Raw genomic sequence first — 20,941 nt, 5'->3', positions numbered from 1 at the left:
GAGTTTATTGCACAGTTTTCTATTAAATATGTCACTTAGTCAAGGTTTTGACAGTTTACTCAATGATCTTATCAATGATCAATGTCTTAAGGGAAAAGTTACGCCCCTTTTCACATTGTGACCCCTAAATTGTAAAATATGCTCTAAAATATACTTTCAATATACTTTAAACACAATAAATTTCACAATCAATACTTTTTTTTTCTCCTCCTCTTCATCTTAAAGACTTTTAAACCACACCAAGACATCCGCGACCTGATTGGCTGAAAGCACGACCCCATAGAACCCTCTTCCACCAATCCGCGACGTTACTGTACGACGCCGCCGTCCAATCAGAAGCTCGGAAGCGCGCAAGCAGGGCCCGCCCCCCCCCACGCATCAGCCAGTTAGTCTGGTCGAAACCAACTGTCAGTTAGAGTGAGTGGACGTGATGGGGAAGACGGAGCGAGGGCTGGAAAACACGAATTAAAACCTCTCCAGAAGTATCAAAAAAACTACTTTTAAAGTTACGTGTGTAACGCCAACAGCTTACGCCGGCATGTGTTAATATCTTACAGGTAAGTTATCACCAAATAATACGTGTTAGAGCTGGTTTTTTTTTTTACCCACTCGAGCATGAGTTGAAATTAAAAAAAAAAAAAGGAAGCTAACGTTTTTTTTTTTTTTTGCTAACAAGCTAATGTTTATCTTGCCCTCCTCCTCCTCCTCCTCCTCCTCCTCTACCTCCTCCTCTAGAGAAGCAGCAGCTTTCTTTTTTTTTTTCTTTTTCTTACTGCGATAGGAACTAACAGCCAGTGTGTGTTTTCGGTGGAGGATGTCAGCGCCGAGCAACTCGCTCCAGCAGCCGCGGGTGAGACGCAGCAACGCGGGCTCCCCCGGCTCGTTCAACAACAGCTGCCGTCTGCACCCCATCCGTGCCACCGTGCCCTACCAGCTCCTGCGCGGGGGTCAGAGCAGCCCAACGCGGGCGCAGACCCTCTACGGAGCGGCCACCAACAGCCGAGGCTCCAGCCCCCCCTCCAGCCCGACACTCAGTTCAGGAAGTGCAAATGCAAAGCAAAGACTGTCCCCTGAAAATAAGGATTCCTCCTGTCCCCCTGACTCTCCAGTTTCCAGAGGTAAAGTTAATTTTTTTTTAAACTGTTTGTGCCACTAATTATACTTTTTAATTGTGTAGAAAATGAGCCTAAAATATGATATCTGGATGGGTCTGTGCGTCTGGAAACCAGGTTGGCACTAGATTTGCAGAAGGTTGAAGCATTAACTATTTAGCCTATTATCCTTTTACACAATTAGGCTCTCATAAAGAGAATAGAGTGCACTATTGGCTCTTATTTCCTATGGACTTTTGACAGAAGAGAGAGAGAGAGAGAGAGAGAGAGAGAGAGATAGAGGGGAAGAGAGGAGGGAATTGGCAGAAAGTTCCAGTTGTAAAAGGGGCCACGTCAGTCCCAGTAGAAGCAGTGCTGAGCGAATGGTCAGGTGTTGCCTGCTTTGACCTCGCTCCATACATACACATGCACGCAGCAGCTTTTAAGTGCATATTCAGAACATATGCTGTTGCGTTACACATGGCCAACAGAGGCGAAGTGCTGTGTCGTTTCACGTCACGCTCAGCTGCTCCTTTCTGGAAGTGATTGGAGACGAACTGAAGGAGGAATGAGAGTCCAGGTAGCCCTTAAATCCGTGTTTCCCGTTCCCTTTTATTCACTAAATCTCATTTATGTGACAGCCTCTCTTGCCAAATATCGACACTGGAGCTGCCCCCCCCTGTAAGCCCTGTGTTTTATGTACAAAACACACACACAACCACACACTCACATTGTGATATGGAAATGTTCTGAATACACTTTGCTTTTCTAGAGACAAAAAGAGATTTATTCTAGTTCAGTTTAACCTCACTAGGTATTTCTGCCTCTGCATCAGTTCCCATGATAAGCACCTGGTATTAATACCACAGAAGACCTTTTTCCCAGCAGCCATTTTGACACGAAATAGTAGGTTAAACACAGGTGTTACCAATGACACTAATTAAAGTTCAATTTGGTGTAGCAGAGCCTTTTCCAGTGAGCCAACATGCACAGTAGCAGCACCCTGACTCTGTTTGACCTGAATGGAAGAGAACTTTAATTAGTAGCACTGGTAACACCTGTGTTTACCCTACTGTTTAATGTCTAGAAGAGAAAACAGTCTACAGTGTTCTGTACTTAATGAGATTAAGTCACATATCTCAACATGCTGCACAGCTGGATCAGTGCTACCTTCATTAGTCACGTTTCATAGCTTCCTCCCTCCTTACCTTTTTTTTTAAACCAAATTGGCAGCCCTGTGCCGCGTGTTAGTTATTGTGGAGTTTGACGTTTGCGACGTGCTTCGCATTCCTCCGTCCCTTTTGAATGAGATGACCTCCAACCTTGACCAGTGTACCATGCGAAGCAGGAAACGAAAGCCTCTTCCACAACAACCCGAGTAGGCAGACTCACCAGGCACGACTGATTTCACTCGTGTTTGGCTAGCGGCCGGTGTTGATTTCCCACCCCGGTGTGCATGCCACGCATACCTCAGTCCTCTGAAAGAGACGACCTCTAACCCAGGCCAGTGTCCCATGTCAGCTGGTGATGATGGAGACTTGACCCTCCTTCATCGGCGTGACCTCACTGTCCTAACGCGCACCGAGAGGGCCTCGGATGACGACTGCGGTCGTATCCGTGTGGTGTCGGTTGCTGCTAGCGTTCAGAAAAAAACTGACACATATTTCAACAAGTGCGCCAGCGTGAGCAGTATTCAGTCGTCTCTCATCACTGCAGCCCAGCTTGATGTGACTGAAGCAGTAGGCTTTGCACTGTGTAATTTCTCTTTCATTGTGGTACTTCCAACCCCACTCGCTAACCATAATTCGTGCCATTTGGTGGTGGTGGGGGGGAGTTTGTTTTTTCTACAGTACCATCAACGTTAGTGCCAGACACTGGTAACGATGAGTTCAGATCACAGCCTGATGTTGAAGGTTAAGAGTATTATATTCCAACATCGTGACCTTTTTTTAGGTTCACCAGCATGACATCATTCTTACCACACCGTCCCAACAATGAGTGTCCCGCTCTCTGTCAAAGTGCCAGCTGTGCTGAAACAGCCCGGCTTCATTGTCACCCATTCAAACTGCAGAGTAGGAGCAAATGTGAAAATGAGCGTGTTGTCCTAAATCGGTCGACTCTGGTGGAACTGTGCTGTGTTTTATAACTGCCTGTGTAGCATCTGGTTGAACCTTTTTAACGCCGATGTTAACCTGGTAGCCCTTCGCTCAAAGCTAGTTCCGACCTAGCTGGTCCCCTCTGGACTCATTGGGTGATGCTAATAATGCTAACACACCATTTCCTGACCAGCTGAGGGACAGATGTTGAAAACTCATAACTTTTTTTTAAAAGATCACGGCCCAAGATTAATGTCGTTCATCATTTTATATTGTATGATACAGTCAGTGTTGAAATTACTGCTTGCAATTACCACACTTTTTATCTTGAGCAGCTAATGCAGAACATTATTGGAATATGACCTTAGTGGTTATATAACATAGTATATAAACACACAGATTAATAAGTATGTAGATAATAAATAATCATGCACATTGTATCAGTAGTTTATATACTACAGTCATTCAAGTAGTAGTAGTAGTAGTTAATCATTGCAGGATGATTAAGTAGAATCAGTTTATCCATTGTTTATATTTTCTCCTTGCACTTCTTAACAATGACCAAGCTTGCACAGAGAATAGGCGATTAGATGTTTAATTATTCACTGTGTACAAAGTCTGAGCAGTTACAATAAAGTTAAAATATGTCCATCTATAGTCTATTAAAGTGGTGCATAAACCCTATAAGGTTTCACTTACGTGAGCCTTTCAGAGATACTAAAAGTATCACAAGATGAAGCGAAATTATTATCATTTCCTTTTTACCCAGTGTCATGTAGCCTTGTGAAAACCTACAGGAAACCCGTCTGCTATGGTTTACTGATTTGTACCACATGTTTGTGTTCACATTCGCCTCTGCTCTACAGTTAATAAACCACCCATTAATCCCTGGAAAGAGACTTTTTTTTTTTTTTTTTTGCAGCTTGCTGAATACCGGGTGAATAAAAGTTCTTAAAATTCAACCTGAAAATATTCCTTTAATGTCACATCCACCACTTAGTCATCCCTGAAATCAGCAGATGGACTGCTTTGAGGTTTTGGCTTCTTTCACACTGTTTCTTTTTTCTCATCAGGAGATTATTCTAGTCTGGCAAGTGGGGAGACGATGGAAAATAACCACAATCCCAGTTCTGAGAGCACTGGCTTGGCCTGTATCAATATTGATGGAAATTTAGCCTGCTTCCTTTGTCTACAATGCTTCAGGGAATTTTACTGTAGCCCAGTAAGCTTACTTAGGCAATACCTTTGGGTGGGTAGGCCTGTGTATGCTATGGACAAAGAACAACAATGAATGGCTGTGTAGTTCTGCTAGGAGAGGGGTGCCTCATGTAGATAGTTTATTCTGTGCGTGTTAGTTTGTGTTCATGTTGGAAATGCCTTAGCTTACTCAGACAAGGAACATGGTGAATGAGCAGGAAACCTGCCTTTTTATTCTGTCTGTGATCGGGAAATGAAGTAGCTTTATTTTACTTTCAGTAATCACAAAAGTGTAATTGAGTCTAATGTGTTTAATCCACTGCAGTCTCATGCTATTCTCAAGCTAATGTCTTTGTGCGTTAAGTGTCTTTTTATTTTCATTTTTTTACTGCGTGTCACTGCAGGAATGTTGAGTGGATGCAGGCAGCATTGATGTGCATTGTGTTGTGGTTGTTTATGAGTTCTTATGTGCGTGGTGTGTGTGTGCTTAACTGCCCTGGCTCACAGCAGATTGCTCTCATAACATCAGATACTCCTGCTCAACCATTTACATTTGCTCCAGGCCTCGGCTCTCAAGGCTGCTGCTGTTTGCCCTGCACTAATACTTTATGAATTTGGAAAATTGTCCACACTTTGAAAACAAGAAGAGAGGAAAGAGCAAGGTCTCATCTCAGTAAAACACTTTTAATTGTAGTAGTTAACAGATGTGTGGGTGGGGTGATTATCTGAGTAATAAGTTATTCTGTGACTGATTCTTGTAATGTGAAGATCTACCTACAATCCCCTTTGTGCTCCCACTACAACACATAGTTATATGTATAAACCAGGCCAATAAAACTAACTAGTTTTGACACTAAAACTTTGATTATGCAATTGCATTTTATTTCAGGTCAAACATGTAAATCATTAGAGTTGTGTGACACTCAAAATAATAGCCCCCAGTCCTTGGCTGCACATTTACAGTGACATTTTAGTACTTTATGTTGAACTTACTGGCACAATCGGGAAAGTTGCCACATTGAATCTCAAAGGTGCCTCAGGGTGTCGGGGAATATTTCTCAGTAGGTGTTGGTTCCTTCATGGGTGTGTGTGTGTGTGTGTGTATGTGCCTCATATTATCTCTTTGTTTTCCACAGCAGAAAGGTCCAAGTTACAGGTTCGGAGTTCCAGTGCCATCCGGCGGACATCTTCCCTGGACGCCATCACGGGGCCATACCTCACCGGCCAGTGGCCCCGAGACTCCCATGGACCCTATCCTTCCTGTATGAAAGACAAAGCCACACAGGTACGTACCATTCAGAAGAAACACGCTGTCTTGGATATAGGCCTGAATAGTGGTTGGGCCATATCATATTATTCATCATTCCCACTTCAAAATTTATTTTAATGACACCCAGATGATGTAATGATCCTCCTGGTTTATGTTATGACCTCCACTTTCAGTTATTTCAACTTTTGTTTCTGAGGAATCATGTTTTGTCTGTCGTTTCGTCTTGGTGGACGGGACTAAATACTGCAGTACCCATGAGCCTTGGCTGCCGTTGCCATGGAGAAGAAGTGGTAGCGAATTCAAAACGCCTTAGTTGCTGAATACATCCAAAATTAACCCAGACTCCAAAAGTAAATTGGCTTAAGCTGCAGATTATTTATTATTGCCAGCTTTCTCAACACTGTATTATTTAGCTTTTACCTTCCTTTAGTGTTAGTGGAGTTAATTTGAGGTGCATTTCACATGACTGCAGCATCCACATCCACCCACAAAACCTCAAATTAGAAATTCACACAACAACCACATACGCCATTATTTCGTAACCAAGTTGAGCTTTACACGAGATGTGTCATGATCTGAAATCTGGCAAAGTGGAGTAAAATTGCTTAATCAGTCATATTCAGAAGAGGTGTGTGTGAGAAAAAGCTGATTGCACAAGAAACACCAGACTAGTTGTTTTTTTTAATAATGACCTGGTTGTGTTTTGCCCAGTATGATTTGCTTTGAGTTGAAGTTAAAGTTTTACAAAAACCAAAAGTATTATTTTAAAGCCATATGGCCTACACTTTGACCGGAGTGTCTGCTCAATCTGCAAGTTCAACATCCTCTTTTTTTTTTACTTTTCTCCAAGCAATTTATGGTAGTTATGACTTTCAAATAATTGTTGGTTTCCGTCATAGTGGTTGGTGAAGGAGACAAATCTACAAGCTGTGGCCAAAGATTTTGTTATAGTAATCTGGTGGCTGCTGGTGGAGTCTGCTGCCAATACAGGCTTAATAGACTGTAAATATTCCCGAAATTCTTGCACAGCACTACATTTTAATACATTATGACACTTCATAAGACCTATGTATGGATTTCACATTGAGCCTGACCACAGTATTCCTGGACAGCAGCCCACACATGATCACCCAGTAATCTTGCCATGTGACTGATGGCTAAATGCAGTTTTTCTCCAAGAGCTTAATTTTTGGGGGGGTTTGGGGGGTTTGGGTTGGGGCGTTAAGAAAGAATATTGACTATGTATGATCATAACAAGGGCTGCTCCCTCTTTGCTAACAGAAGCCTTTCATGTGTCTGAATGAAGACCGCCAAGCCTCATTTACATGGGCTTCATCCCTTTAACCCTTCATTTGCCTCGCTCTCCTTTGTGTGTAGTCTGAGGAAGTGGGGAGAGGGCCTTGCAAGATCTCTCACAAGTGGCTGTATGCAAAACCTTTTTAATTACAGGGTTCCTGTGCAGCCCTGGAAAGACTGGACAAGTATGGAAAATCAATTTGATAATTATCAGGTCCTTGAAAAAATTTCATTGCGCAAAAACGTCTGGGCATGTATACACAGTGATCTTGTAGACGTGCTGTCTTTTGGCACATTGTGATATTTGCCTGTGCTTTTTACTGTGTTTTCCCAGCCATTATCAGCAAGGATGTGATTGAAGGTTCACCAAAATGAAAATCCAGTTTAGAGATTTATATCTGTCAACGCTGTGGAAGTTTGAGATGGAAAAACATTTGGCTATGTTGTAACGATGGTGGGAGAGTGTGACACACTTGAACGATTAAATGCACAAACTCCCCCAAGGATAGTCAGAGACCACTTCCTGTTAACAAGCTATGCCTGGGCCCAGCTCTCTTTATAAGACAACAACAGCAGAGTGCAGCAGACAAAAGGTCCCTGGCCTCTTTTGTTGTGCATTGCTCAAGTTCAAGACAGCCTTTCCTTTGAGCTGTAATGTAGCCTCGCATGGAGGTGAAGTTGTTTGCACCTGTCCCTCAGGCTACGGCTGAGGCGAGGAGAAATCCCACTGCTTACCACCTGGCCCTCGTGGCTGCACAGCCCGCCTGGCTTTTGTGTGGGAGTTGAGGAGCAGAGGGCCCATACATATGCTAATCACTGTTCCGGGATAGGTCTGTCTGCCCCGGGCCCTGTGGTTACAGAACACAGGGAATGTCTGTATGAAGATTAGGGCCCTGACACACCAAGCCGACCTCAAAGAACCAGCACCGACAAAGACAGATTGATCAAACAGTTTGCGTTGCTTCACGTCTTCTGTTAAAAGTTGCACTTGGGCACAACACAAAGACCACAGCCGATGGCCAGCTGACCACTGACATGTACATTCTGCACCTGCGTGAGAGGAAATAACTAATCAGCAGTCTGTATTTGTAATCTGAAAGACAAACTAAAAAAAACAAGCCTTTTTTTTTTTTTTTTTTTTACGGCAATCTGAATCTGCTTAAACTGTCTAATTATAGGCTGGGAATATGAATTGAGAATATGTCTGATAAACATTTGGAGCAGACATTTGCCAGTGAAACAATTGATGCCAAACACAAATGCTAAATGATGGTCTGCTTTTATGTATTTTTACTTTTATGTCTGGATCTTTGGATAGATACTTTAGTGCTGTATTACATGCTATCTGCTCTCACTGTGCCCAATTTAACTTCATATGAGCGTAATGTATATTGTGGATCTGTGTTGGTTCTGAATATAGACAAATGTGGTTTGAAGCAAGAAAAAAAAAACCCCAACAAAAATGCTGTCTTAAGAAACTTTAATACATTTTCTGTAATGCTCAGTGAGTTTCAAACATCAACTCTGAATGCATGTTCTCCTCATGTTTAAAACCCACAAAATGATAGCAATGGCACTCTGCTCGCATGTCTCAGCATGCACTCTAAACAAACCAGCACAAATTCCACTGCGACTCTATTGAAGCCCAGTCATTATTTCCTGCTTTGGAACGGAGCTGGATTCTTGAGGATGTTGCCTGTATGTAACCCTTTGGGTGGGAATCATAATGGGAAGCTGCAGGCTATGGTAACAGAGTTTTATCTTCTCAGCAGTACATTATCAGGCACAACACCTGGCACACACGTCTACAAAGCACACAACTCAAGCCGGAAGTTCAAGAGCTAGCATTATAAAAGGGCCTCTGAGGTAAATAAAGGTGGTTGTTCTTGTTAACAGACAATTTGTTTGGGGGTCAGAATCAATAAAGAAAGATAGCCTGCAGTATTTTTAAACTGTATTGTGTTTGTTTGGATACCTGAGGGAAACTTTAGGAATTTAATTGCTAACTGAAATATTTGCAGTTAAGTAAAACATGACCCCTGTCATGACATTGGTGGCCTATCTAACATTTAAAACGAGTCAAATTCTGTTGTCTGAAACATTAAGTGTTTTGGGAATTCATTCATAAACCCACAATGCACACAGCTAGGGTACTAACCCTTCTATTAACTGTTATACTATTTATTTTTTGTATACTGAAAGTTGCTTTTTAACAATAAGTACACAGTAATTTCAACAGATTAAATGTATGGCTCATGAAAACGAGAATGAATCAGCACTTGGAGATGAAATAAATAACCTCATTGAATGGTAATGATTTGAAATATGTCCAATAAAAACACTTTCTTGTTTCAAAGTGACAATGAGGTCACCTCAAACACCTCAGTTTTTTTTTCTTTTCTCAACCAAAATGTGCTTTTAGTTTTAACCAGTACTGTGCAGCCCTGTGAAAACCTATACACATGTCACTCACTGCCAAATGAAAGCGTTTCACATTTCATTCAGTTACAAGTCGCTAGTAGCATTCTCTACTTGACGTCATAGAACATCTGTGAGAACTTAGTTTTTCCTCAACAGCTAAGTCCACAACTCCTTAAAGCTCTCTCTGCCCTTTTACAGCAGTCCACATTCTGTATGAACAGATTATGCTGCAGCATTAAGTTCCTCAATGTTTGGCGGAGGCATCAAATGGCACAAGCCATTCCATAGGCCATGCACAAAATGTTAATGCTAAAGGCTAGCAACACATCTGCCGTCCAGCGTGGCCAAGCACAGTGGTCCCTTTATGAGAGCACAAGCACTCATTTAATTCGCTGTCCTTTTCTGGGGGAAACCAGCGCCAGAAATCCAGCGCAAACGGCTTCCCCGGGTGTTCCTCATTATTCACAGTGTGATATTCCATATCATAGGGCAAGGATTGTGCGTTAGTTGGAGAGCCATAGAGGTTTTTCTGTTTGTGTGGGGTCAGGCATAAGGCAGTGTGAAGACACTGACATTTAAGATGTTTCGTACTACTGTGCTGACCATAAAACGTCAGATGTTTTGAGGATTTGTTTGAGGACCAGAGGCACTGTTGATATGCATAATCAGGGGGGAAGTATGTGGTTTCAGACAATCCTATGAAACATCCTTAGTCTGTTTCTGTTTTTGCATATATTTACATAACTTAACTGTTTCCTCGTTTATGCAGTAGAGGTCTAAAAGACCTGTTCAGTGAGACAGAACTGCGTCTGTGCTCTCTGGTAGGAAATGTTTTGTATATCAGATGTTTTCTTACTGGTGTACTAACAACATAAAATTTCTCAGTTTACTCATTGACCTGGTATGAGCCTACAATATTACATTAGTGTGTATGTACATGGGCTATACAGTAATGCAAATTTGTAGACTAATTCAAACTATCGAAAGGGAAAAGGTGGAGACTTAACTAACACCAGCTGCTAGTAAAGTCCTTGTAAATGTCACCTATGGCTGACGAGGATTCTTCTTGGCAGGTAACCATATCATTTGGTGGCCCTGTAATTATTTTCTTCAACTATGTTTGGCTTGTTAAATGGCTGGTGGCTTTTAGTATGTAGTCAGTTTAGCCCGTAGACCAAAAAACAAGTTTCATGCCTTGCTACAGACGTATTTATCTTAACCCGTCTTACTAATGGAAGAAATCAAACATGCTATGACTTTTGTTTTTCCTGTTGAATGTAGTTGTTTCCTCAGGGATGGTATCTCATGACTGTTTTCCTCATTTTCATTGATTCCAGATTTTCTGCTTTACTTTTTGAGCACACTGCAGTCATTACTGCGTTCACCCACATTTTTCTCAACTGTTTAATCCAAACATTTTTACATCTTAGATATTTAGTTAACGCTCGCATCCTGAGTGACTTCACATTGAGGTGTGGCATCATTAAGCAGCATTTCATGAGTTTTGAGTTTTTAGGAGTGTATATTGCTCCCCACCTCTCCTGCACAAGCTTTTGTTTACTTTAAATTCATGTTATGTAGGTCAAAGTGTGTTTGTATGCGGTTCTGTGTACATACATTGTTTATAACAGTTTTTACTGGCAAACAGATGAAACATAAAATAAATGAGTTATGACTCAACAAGGACGACATCTCTGACCTTTCAGCTATCTGATCTCTGTAAACAAATCTCAGAAACTGCAGGTTAGTTAATCTTTAAGGGTGATGTAATGTATTCTATTTAGCACCCAGACCCAATGGATGTTTATGCCCCAGAAATACATCAAACCCGTCTTTGTGTGTCTATGCAACAGAAGTTATTTGGTGGCCGCAGTGTTACACAGTACATTTGGAACACCTATCAATAGCATGTGTTTGTTTTGAGGAAATTAGAGTTGTGTAACGTGGTTATGTGTCATGTATGTGTTATGTGTTTCTGTGTTTCAGACTCCAGGTCTCTGGATTGATGAGGGAGCCGAACAGGGAAGTCCTCACCAGCGGTCGGCCTCCTGGGGAAGCGCAGACCACCTCAAAGAGGTAGATTCACCTGTCTTAACCCTGAAATCAGCCAAGTCACAGCTGTGTCTGACAACAAACGCCACAGACGGTGGATTAACAAAGGGAGCAGTGTCAGCAATCTGTTTGACTCTAAGCTAGGCCTGGCTGGCTTTAAAACATTCACACAGCCAGTTCAAAAGAGCATGTTTTTGTCATTTTTGAGGTTCATTCCATTTACTCAAAATGTGTTTTATTTGTCAGGGTCTGAGGTCAGCCTAAATATTATGCTCCTTAAGGTTGGTTTCCAGTCCTGTCTATCTGCTGAGCTTGGTGGCCAACCAGCTGACCACATGGAGCTATTAGGTCTCTAGCTCTCCAGACCACAGTCTAAATTTAACCTCCTTCTCCCCTCTGTTTCCCACTCAACTGCACCCTTGCATCTCATTATGGCCTGTTGTTTTTGAGGGACGGTGCAGGAGCTCCTCTCAAGGGTGAAACAGCCATATTGTTCCCTCATTTAGGTCGCACTGAGCGAACTAATTCAGGGTAATTCAAGTTACTTAAAAGCCTTACAGTTGCCTCTGCAACACACAAGACATTTAAAGGAACCGGCTTTGCCTTTTAATTATTTGTTTGTGTTACCTGCAGGCTATGGTAAAACTCGTCAGATCACGTAGAACAATTAGGTGACTGATCTGAAGTTTGATTCCTCATCTTGACAATTTAATAGTGAAGAGAGTAAAATGAAAGTGTTATGAATAGAACTGCACATTGCACTTAAGCGGTGTCAACAGTTGTAAAATGAGGAAGAAGAAACACATTTTAATAATAACATCCCCAAAAAAGCTGCACAGAAACTATTTCCCAGCTATGAACTCTCACAGCAATGTGATCTCATAAAATCTGATTGTTGGAATCAGGTTTCATAAATCACATTCAAGTGTAAATGTAGCCATACAGAATAACCAGGCCTGCTAGAAAACCTTCTGCAGACAATCCACACCTTGGCCTCTACAATCAATAGCATATAACAGTCAGGAAAACTTGTCTTATCCTCTGAGATTACATCGAGGATTGCCTGGACTTGTCATTATTGACTGCTGCGGTCACTCAATGAATGTAGTGAACTGCATTCTAGCTCTCTAACCTCTGCGATTACATGTGTGGGAGGACATCTCGGGGGAAAAAAAGCAAGTCTCTTTGTTGACTGTGTTGCCAGGATTACAAGATCAGCACTGAAGACCACACCTTTGTCTGCATAGTACAACTGCGTCTGTTAGGCTCACAAAGGGTATCCTGTTTTTAGGCTGATACTGGGCCAGATGCAGAAACACCCATTGACCTAACCTGTTTCATCACCAAACATACACGTGTGATTATATGCGTGCTCTATACTAGCCTGCAACAATATTCAAGTCAGGTCAGTCTGCGTGGGTGCACCCAGTTGTGCAAATCTTTGGGAAAAGTGGTGCCATATAATTGTTGTAAACCACATTAGAGAAGAAAGGATTAAACAATAATAATGGACAAATACTGATTTTAATTTGAAAGTGTAGGTTGTAATTGTTCTTGTAGCGGCTGCAAAAAGGAGGAACAGTTTACATAAATAATAATATTCAGGTAAACACTAAATGTAGCTGCAATGATTTGTCTATTTAATTAATCAGTCAATTGATTAATCTGAAACTTTTTTTTTTTTTTTTTTTTTAAGCAAAAATGCCAAACCTTTCTGAAGCTTTTTGTTTTTTATTGTCTTTAGCAGATACCGAGGTAGCAACTATTCCTCCTGGGCTCCACATAAAAACACATTGCATTAACACACAGCGTACAGGAGCCATCTGCACTAAATCACATACACCTGTGACCCAAAATTCATACCCAACCAGACCCACCCAACACCCACAAAAAACTAAATAAAACAAACAGAACAGCATGAATCAAACAAAAAAAGATCACTAAGAAGGTCTACGTTATCAGACTACCACAGGCCACAATCACACAAACAAGCATGCTGCTTTTATTTTTTTTTTTTTTTATTAAGTTTTTTGGCCTTTTATTGGATAGTGACAGCTGAAGGTAGACGGGAAAGGTGGGTAGAGAGAGAGGGGATGGCACGCAGCAAAATGGCGCATGTCGGATTCGAACCCGGGCCGCTGCAGCAACTCCGTATATGGGTCGCCAGCTCTACCGACAGCGCTGACCAGGCACCCAACAAGCATGCTGCTTTTTAAAGTTAGCTTTACTAGTCTTCTTGTCGTAATAATATAGTAAATAAACTGTTGGTGGTTGTTTGACGTATTCTACACCAATTATTTTGCAAATGAATTGATTGTGAAAATAACTGTTAGTTGCAGTTCAATTTGGGAGCAACTATACTTGTCCCATCAGTGAAATGATTGAAACCAGAAGGTGATGGGTTAAAATTCAGATTGATTTTGAGCTGTCATTTGCTGAAGTGATGTTACTTTTCTTCCAGCAGATTGCTAAACTCAGACTGCAGCTGCAGCGCAGCAAACAGGTCAGCCGGCAGAGCAAAGACAGGGAGCTGAGCTCACTGCAGCTGTCTCAGCAGGCGCAGCATGGCATTGCATGCCAACCGCAGGTGAGTTATTCATGCCTTGCCAAACTGAGTCGCCGCCATGCTCTTTTCAGGTGAAAACATCAACTAACTGACTTTGGTGATGCATGATTTTACCCTCAGATTGGTATGATAAGGTAGCTTAGCAGCCAAGCAATAAACATACATATGAAACAGAAGGTGACCAAACTGTATCACAGCTGCTGAAGATAAGAGAACTTAATATTCATTTTCCAGCGATAAAGTGGTTTTCTACATTATGCAAAGTGAAAGTTTCTGTGTTTTTAAGGCATGCTGTGTTCTTTTAGGCTTCTTTTAGGCTATATTTGATCATAATCATATGTTTTATGCTGCACTGTATTTGGCTGAGGAGGTGTAGTTAATGTGTCCCCATTCTGACCAGTTGTGTCAAAAGAGGAGAGGAAAGAGGGAATGTGTCTGGGCATGCTCTCTCTGTTCTCTCCTTGTTTGTAGTTCATTCATTAACAGATGCCAAGCAACTGTACACATCAACCACTGTGGGAAAATTAACATTAACAGTGATATGCTGTGTCCTATACAGGTAGATGACAATCATGCCTGTGTTTGTTGTTCCCTATGACATTTAATCCTACTTCAGTAACAAGTATTTAAACTGAATGCCTCCACCTATTCAATATCTCATGGAACTGGATCAGCGACAATTCAATACCACAAGCAGATCTTACTGGCACAGATTCCAGGACGTATGTGGTATTATGTATTTATTGCACCGGAATGTCTGTGGGTGTGTCATGAGAAGGGTTGTATGTATTTTATTATTATTATCTAGATGTTTGCATAAGTCTTTTTTTTTTTTTTTTTTGTCCAGTCTTTCCAGCACAAGGGAACTTCATCAGCCATGTCAACAATCCCTGTGCCAAAATCACTCATATGCAGAGTGCCGAGCAGTGTGGAGGGCATCAACCATGAACTAGAAAATGTGTTTATCAGAGAGGACTGGGAGCAGGGCATGCAGGTAAGGATGTGTATACACTTGTCATATTGCTGTAAAGTCTTGTCTTCCGTCCCAGTTGGGTTAAATATCAGATTCATGTTGTATCATAACATAACTTACTGATAGACCGATTAATCTGCATTTTGAGATGATAATGATAGACAGAAAATGCCTTCAGACACATCTGCAGGCAGCCTGGTAATTGTGGCTGCTTTTGAAAGCTGGTAGCCCTTTGAGAGTTTTGGGAAGCTCGGGGAAAAAGTTGGTTACAGTCCTGTGCTATAACTCACATGCATCCTGCTCTACACACATGCATGAATTTCCTATAGAACAGAATTAAATTATACATGATTTTTCTATAGAAATTTTATAGATTATAGATCGGCCATCGGCTGCCTTGCTCTCTAAATATCGGCATAGGCCAGTGACAAACCCTTATCGGTCGACCACTAGTTGTAATTATCGACATACGTCTATGCAGCTCATCAAAAATTATCTACATATGTATCCTACACAGTTTTTCTGTAATAAGGTATCTGGTTAGTTAGTATCTACAAAAATATAACACAATAAAAAGTGACTAATTTGGTGTTTATTTCTATTTATCTGGTGTGGAGCATTTGGTTACTGAATATTGTGTAGAGGCTCCAAGGCTTGAAGTTTTCCCATTTGAAAACTGCAATCTGTGATCCAAATGTAAACAAAAGCACATCGCCATCTAAACAGAAACACAGGTCTGAAATTCGCCATCACTCTTAAATTGACTGACCATCTCTTTTAAATACAGACTAAAGGGCAACACACAGGTGGTGTATAATGCACGCCAAACACCCACAACCATACACCGTCTGCAGTGTGTCACAGTGTAAAGCACTGCACTATTTCCAGGAGGTACATCAGCTCTCCAGAAAAGCAACACTTCGATCAGCTTGTCCTTGCTACTGTACTTTAACTACTCTTTCCCTTAAATGCATCCAGTGTCCCGCAGGGGATGCATACGTTGTGTGTTGCACATTGGACAGAATGAATCAACAATTTTGTTTCCAACAGTAATGTTTGTTGGTAAAGAAGTGAAATCCTACACATACACATCAATATACTGTACCTATGGTCAAAAATAGCTTTTTAGTCTGTGCTTAACATTTATTACGTGCACACAAGCACAGTCTTGTAAAGTCACTTACAGCATTGTGCACCTTACTGTCAGGCGGCATATATTCTCACTCACACTGAATTAAATCGCTTAAGGGTGAGGGGACGTGTAAATCTTGGCTGATGTGGGGTAGTAAACCCTGGCAGGTCTTTTAAAGCTCCCCTCTTTAGAAAGTAACACACACACAGTTTAAATGCACACAAACACATGCACCACGACAGATTTACAGCCTGCTGTGCACCAAGCCTTCTCTCCCTCCTTCTCTCCCATTTGAATCAGCTGTGCCAAAACAGATCGCTCTGCACATCACACTGTTCATCTAATGTCAAGTATTACCATCTGGTGTGGTGTTTGCTTCTCCAATTGCCCTTTAAACAGACAGACAAACACACCAGAGGCCTTCCAGTTCCAGTCATTCGTAGATTTAGGACCTTTTTCAGCTGATGCTCTTAACCCAGAGTGACATGATCCAGTGAGTGAGCAGGTAGCTGTTCGGCTTCAACAGTTCAAACAAGTCTTTCTAGGACACGTCGGCGGTTACGGGTGATTGAATGTGACCTTTCTCTAAACGCAAAGCTCCGCCACTCTGCCATTTTAGGATCCATGTACATTAACGCATGACCTCTCACCACCTCCTCCGCACTCTAACCTCACAGGCCATGGATGTGTTAGATGGCCGCCGCGCTCCCTTCCCTCCGCATCACTACAGCAGCAGCGGGGAGACACGCGACACGGACACACAGGCCCCTTCAAGTGGTGACTCCAGCCCGTTGCCCTGCCCCTGCAGCTCTGACCACCTCCACTCCCCTGATGGAAGCCCTTGTTCTGCAGAGGATATTGACAAAGGTGAGCCTTTTTTTGTTTGACAGATGCAGTTTTAGTGTTCAGGGCATTAAAGATCCATCGATAGTACACATAAAAGTCTGTTCAGTGGTCTTTGGGGAGTGTGGATACGTGTAAAAAGGTTGTATAAAGCCTAATGTGGCTGCAGAGGGAGCTGTGTAAAAGCTGATGAATGGCCTCAAATGATGTCACTTGAGTCAGCGTTGGTTAGGACTAGAAGGACTTTCCTTCTCACATTTGCTTACTAGACCTCTGCAGTCTGCTCCTCATCTCTGTTTTAGGTTTCATTGGCTGATATGAGCATAATACACCTGAATCTCTGACCAAACTGTCAGTATTTGTAACGTATTTGAGTTGCATTTTGGGTAATGTAGGCATGCTTTGGTCCTTGTTTTACCCTTCAACATGAGTCTGACAGTATTACTCGAGTGCAATACTAAATTGGAGTACAACACAATAGAAGAGATAAGAAGTTTTATTGAGTTCAGAGCTGTGACTTATTTGAGTTTGAAGTGTTTTATTGGTCAGTTGCTGCTTTCATGCATCTTGAAATGATCACTTAAATTACTTTAGATTATTCTTTAACTTCAGAAACACTAACATGGACAAAATAATGCACACTAAAAGCTAGCCCAGAGTATTGAACCTTAATACTTTTCTTTTAGGTACTGAAAGTTGGCATCAATGTTCTTGTGTATTGATTTAAATTATAATTTAAGTTTTAGATTGTATTTTATTCAGGCAAAGTTCGTTGTGCGGCAGCTTGTGTGTAACATTTGAAAAGTTTGGGTTATTTTGTTTAATGAAATTAAGGGTTTTGTATAAGAGGATGTTTATATTCCACAAAGCAAGGGACTGAAAAAGTATTGATTTAGGATCAGCCCTAGTTTAAGCACATTGCAGCTCTTAAGAATCAATAACCAATATGTTTTTTTCTTTTCCTGTGTCTACAAAAGCAATAAATTATAATAATGTTATATTCTTTTTCTGTATTTCCAGACAATGTGTGCAGTTCTCCTCTTCCCAAGTTTGCCACTTCTCCCAAACCTAACAACAGCTACATGTTCAAACGGGAACCTCCAGAAGGCTGTGAGAGGGTCAAAGTGTTTGAGGAGATGGTGTAAGTATTATTTCATTTTTACAATCTGTTGTTTTTTTTTAAAAACGCAGCCTCATATTCGCTGCTGCACAGTTACGCTTCTGTCTGCCCTGCAAACGCTGAGTGTACGGATCATTAAACGGAAAAACAATAGAGTTTACTGTACTGTTTCATGGACTCTGAGATCCTGTTAGGATAGTACAACAAAGCTAACAAGCTTATTTGCATTGTGGGTGGCAGGGATGAGGGCGAAATAGCTGTGTAGGATAAACATCTCGCATTTAATCATCATCGTCATGGAAATGGAAAATAAAAACACTGAGCTCAACTTCTGTTGTCTTTCAGGTCTGGCAAATCAAAAGGCTTCCCCCTCTTCTCATGCCCGGACAAAAATAAGGTGAATTTCATTCCCAGGGGCTCTGCCTTCTGCCCTGTAAAACTCATCTGCTCCTCCCTCTTCTCCCCCGTCTCTCCCTCGTCCTGCTCCTCCGCCAACCCTGTTCTCCATGGCAACGACATCCCAGGGCCTCAGGTGACTCCAACTCTGCCCACCGCACCACTAGCTACCTTCCCGGCCTCCGCTGACCGGAGCACCGACACAAGCACAGGCACAAACACAGACAGCCAGAGCCCCGACGCAGATGTGGGGAAAGACGGCTCAGCACAAGTTCTCCTCACCAGCTAGTCCTCAGGTATTCACGACCAAACCACCTACAGCTAAAAGCTAGTCAGGTGGTGTGGTTTTAAAGCAAAGAAAATGTAAAAAAAAAAAAAAAAACAAACAAAAAAAAAAAAATCCTTGCACTCCGTTAATCCTAACGTTAGCCAGCAGGGAGTGTCCAAGGTCTGGGATTGACACAACACACATGGGAAGATAATGGCACCAGCCTCCAACCTCCAGTAGTGTTTGTGCCGCTGTTGATGAACTTGATGGTTTGACTATTATCGTCCAGACTTAAAGAGTGTGCTGACCTTGGGCACAGCCTCCCTTCACCCATCACTAACCTAGCCTTCTCCTCTGTACCATGACACCCATAAACAAAAAATAGCTTTGCTTTCTTTTTGCAAAAACGAAAAAAAAATAAAAATAAAAATAGAAATTACTGCTCAAATTATTGTGTTACGTAGTGCCTGCAGTTTTATCAAGATAAATTAAAAAGGAACAATCGTAAACAAAGAGACAACCATGAGGTATCAGAGAAACACGTTCTACTCATGTTATCTAACCAGCTTATTAGCTGTTCAGTGTTCAGCAAGCTAACATCTAAAGTACATATACATAAGCTTTTTTTTGACAGAATGGGAAATGCTTGAGTCATATTTTTAACATATCAGTATGTCTTACAGTCAGAACACAATGCCCCACACATTGACCACAATGTTTGCACTTGTTAAGACCTGACTCAGAGCGACACAGGCCATGACCTAATTCATTTTTTTTTTTATTATTATTATTTGTTTATTTTAAAGTATTTGTAACTCAGTGTCTATGTGAAACCAGCAGTTGCTAGAGTGCAGCCTCCACCCAAAAGGTTTACAGGCCAAGACCTAGATCTGCATTTCTAGTCTGATCACTATTAAAACTTGGTTAGCTCAACACAAAATGTAAATCAGCTGTTTTTCGGTGACCAAACAACCAATTACAAAGCACACAACTCCCTCCCCCCCTCCTCCCCTGTTTTATTGCCCCACACTACACAGAACAGTAACTCAGGTCATGTGGAATGTACTTGCTTGGACTATGTTGCCTTTCCCCAGTGTTTATGACTTTATTCTACAGAAAGACATTACAGTCTTTTGCAGAAATGTTTTATTTTCCCCAGAGAGGGAGGTTATTAAAGGACTGAATCGACTCACTGAAGTCACAGCTTGTGACAGATGACATTAACCTGTTCAGGTTAGATATCACATTCCAGAGATCGCTGTTGCATTGGTCAACCGTGAGTACTCGTGTCAATGCAACTAGCTACATAAGCTACACCCTCCCCAAATTGAGAAGTTGACAAATATGTTATTTTGTTTCATCCCCTTTTGTTAAATATGTACCAAAGCAAATTATAAAACAATGAAAGGCCTTTCGTGTATTTGGGAAAAGAGAGGCACCATTTGTGTGCCAGAAGCAGAATGTTTATATGCACTTTGTTTTGTTTATAAACAGTTGAGCGACATATAAACACTGGTTCATAGTGTTTCAAACACAGGCGATAATCGTTAAAACCAAGCTGAAGCACTTACTTGGAAGTGAGATGATAATCACTATTTTTTATTTTTTATTTTAGACCAATTTGTAAGTTAAAACAATCAGAACGTAAGTGTGCAATTGATTTTTTTTTATTTGTTTTTTGTTTGAAGTAAAGCTACACTAACAGTTTTTGTGTAACACAGGTTTGGCTCAATATACAGATCCAACCAGATGTGCCCTAACGTTACCTGCACAAGATGCATCACCAGAACATTTAAAAAAATAAAAAAGAGAGAGGAAAAAAAAAAAAGTTTGGTAAACTTGTTATAAATGTTTCATTCCAAAACTTTGGTCTTTCAACCCACTTGCACACAGAAACACGAATATGAACAATATGCAACACATTCCACACAAACTAAGTTGAAATACTCTCTTCTGCTTGCAGCTCCATGAGTTTCAATCATACTAATTCTGATTTTATTCACAAGCTCATTGTGCAGTGCAGTTAAGAAATGTTGCCATGTTTGGCAATGATGATTCAGTTCTCCTGTGTATTACGCATTTTTATGTAGATCTTGTGTGTGTGTTTTTTTTTTTTTTTTTTCAATAAAGAAAACAGAACCTGATTTTTTTGGATTGTTATGTAATCTTTTCAAAGGCAGACGCATCAACAAAATAATATCAGTATTCAGAAGCATGGCA

General features: G+C 41.2%; 1 protein-coding gene across 4 annotated transcripts; it reads left to right on the top strand.

Annotated features, from left to right (window-relative positions):
• Positions 1 to 398: 398 nt before the first annotated feature.
• On the top strand, positions 399 to 20,865 carry LOC127366896 (glucocorticoid-induced transcript 1 protein). Of its 4 annotated transcripts, none has more exons than XM_051406310.1 (9): positions 399 to 557; positions 736 to 1,118; positions 5,524 to 5,669; positions 11,358 to 11,447; positions 13,885 to 14,010; positions 14,837 to 14,983; positions 16,772 to 16,961; positions 17,958 to 18,078; positions 18,403 to 20,865. In XM_051406310.1, the coding sequence occupies exons 2-9, from the start codon at positions 815 to 817 to the stop codon at positions 18,740 to 18,742; spliced, it is 1,464 nt and encodes a 487-aa protein (XP_051262270.1). In that variant the 5' UTR covers positions 399 to 557; positions 736 to 814; the 3' UTR covers positions 18,743 to 20,865. The 4 variants fall into 4 exon arrangements, with proteins under 4 accessions (XP_051262270.1, XP_051262269.1, XP_051262266.1 ...); XM_051406309.1 differs by having other exon boundaries at positions 5,521 to 5,669; positions 13,888 to 14,010; XM_051406306.1 differs by having other exon boundaries at positions 5,521 to 5,669.
• Positions 20,866 to 20,941: the final 76 nt, after the last annotated feature.

The sequence above is a fragment of the Dicentrarchus labrax genome, unplaced genomic scaffold (assembly GCF_905237075.1).
Source record: "Dicentrarchus labrax unplaced genomic scaffold, dlabrax2021, whole genome shotgun sequence".
Taxonomy (NCBI): Eukaryota; Metazoa; Chordata; class Actinopteri; family Moronidae; genus Dicentrarchus; species Dicentrarchus labrax.
The sequence above is the reverse complement of the archived record's forward strand: the minus strand, read 5'-3'. Positions and strand labels throughout refer to the sequence as shown.

What these genes read in the sequence shown, in the direction of transcription:
- LOC127366896 (XM_051406306.1), top strand. Translation starts at nt 815, where the DNA reads ATGTCAGCGCCGAGCAACTCGCTCCAGCAGCCGCGGGTGAGACGCAGC. An exon ending in GCGCAGACCACCTCAAAGAG is followed by an intron (nt 11,448 to 13,884) that starts GTAGATTCACCT and finishes CTTTTCTTCCAG; the next exon opens with CAGATTGCTAAACTCAGACT. An exon ending in ACTGGGAGCAGGGCATGCAG is followed by an intron (nt 14,984 to 16,771) that starts GTAAGGATGTGT and finishes CTAACCTCACAG; the next exon opens with GCCATGGATGTGTTAGATGG.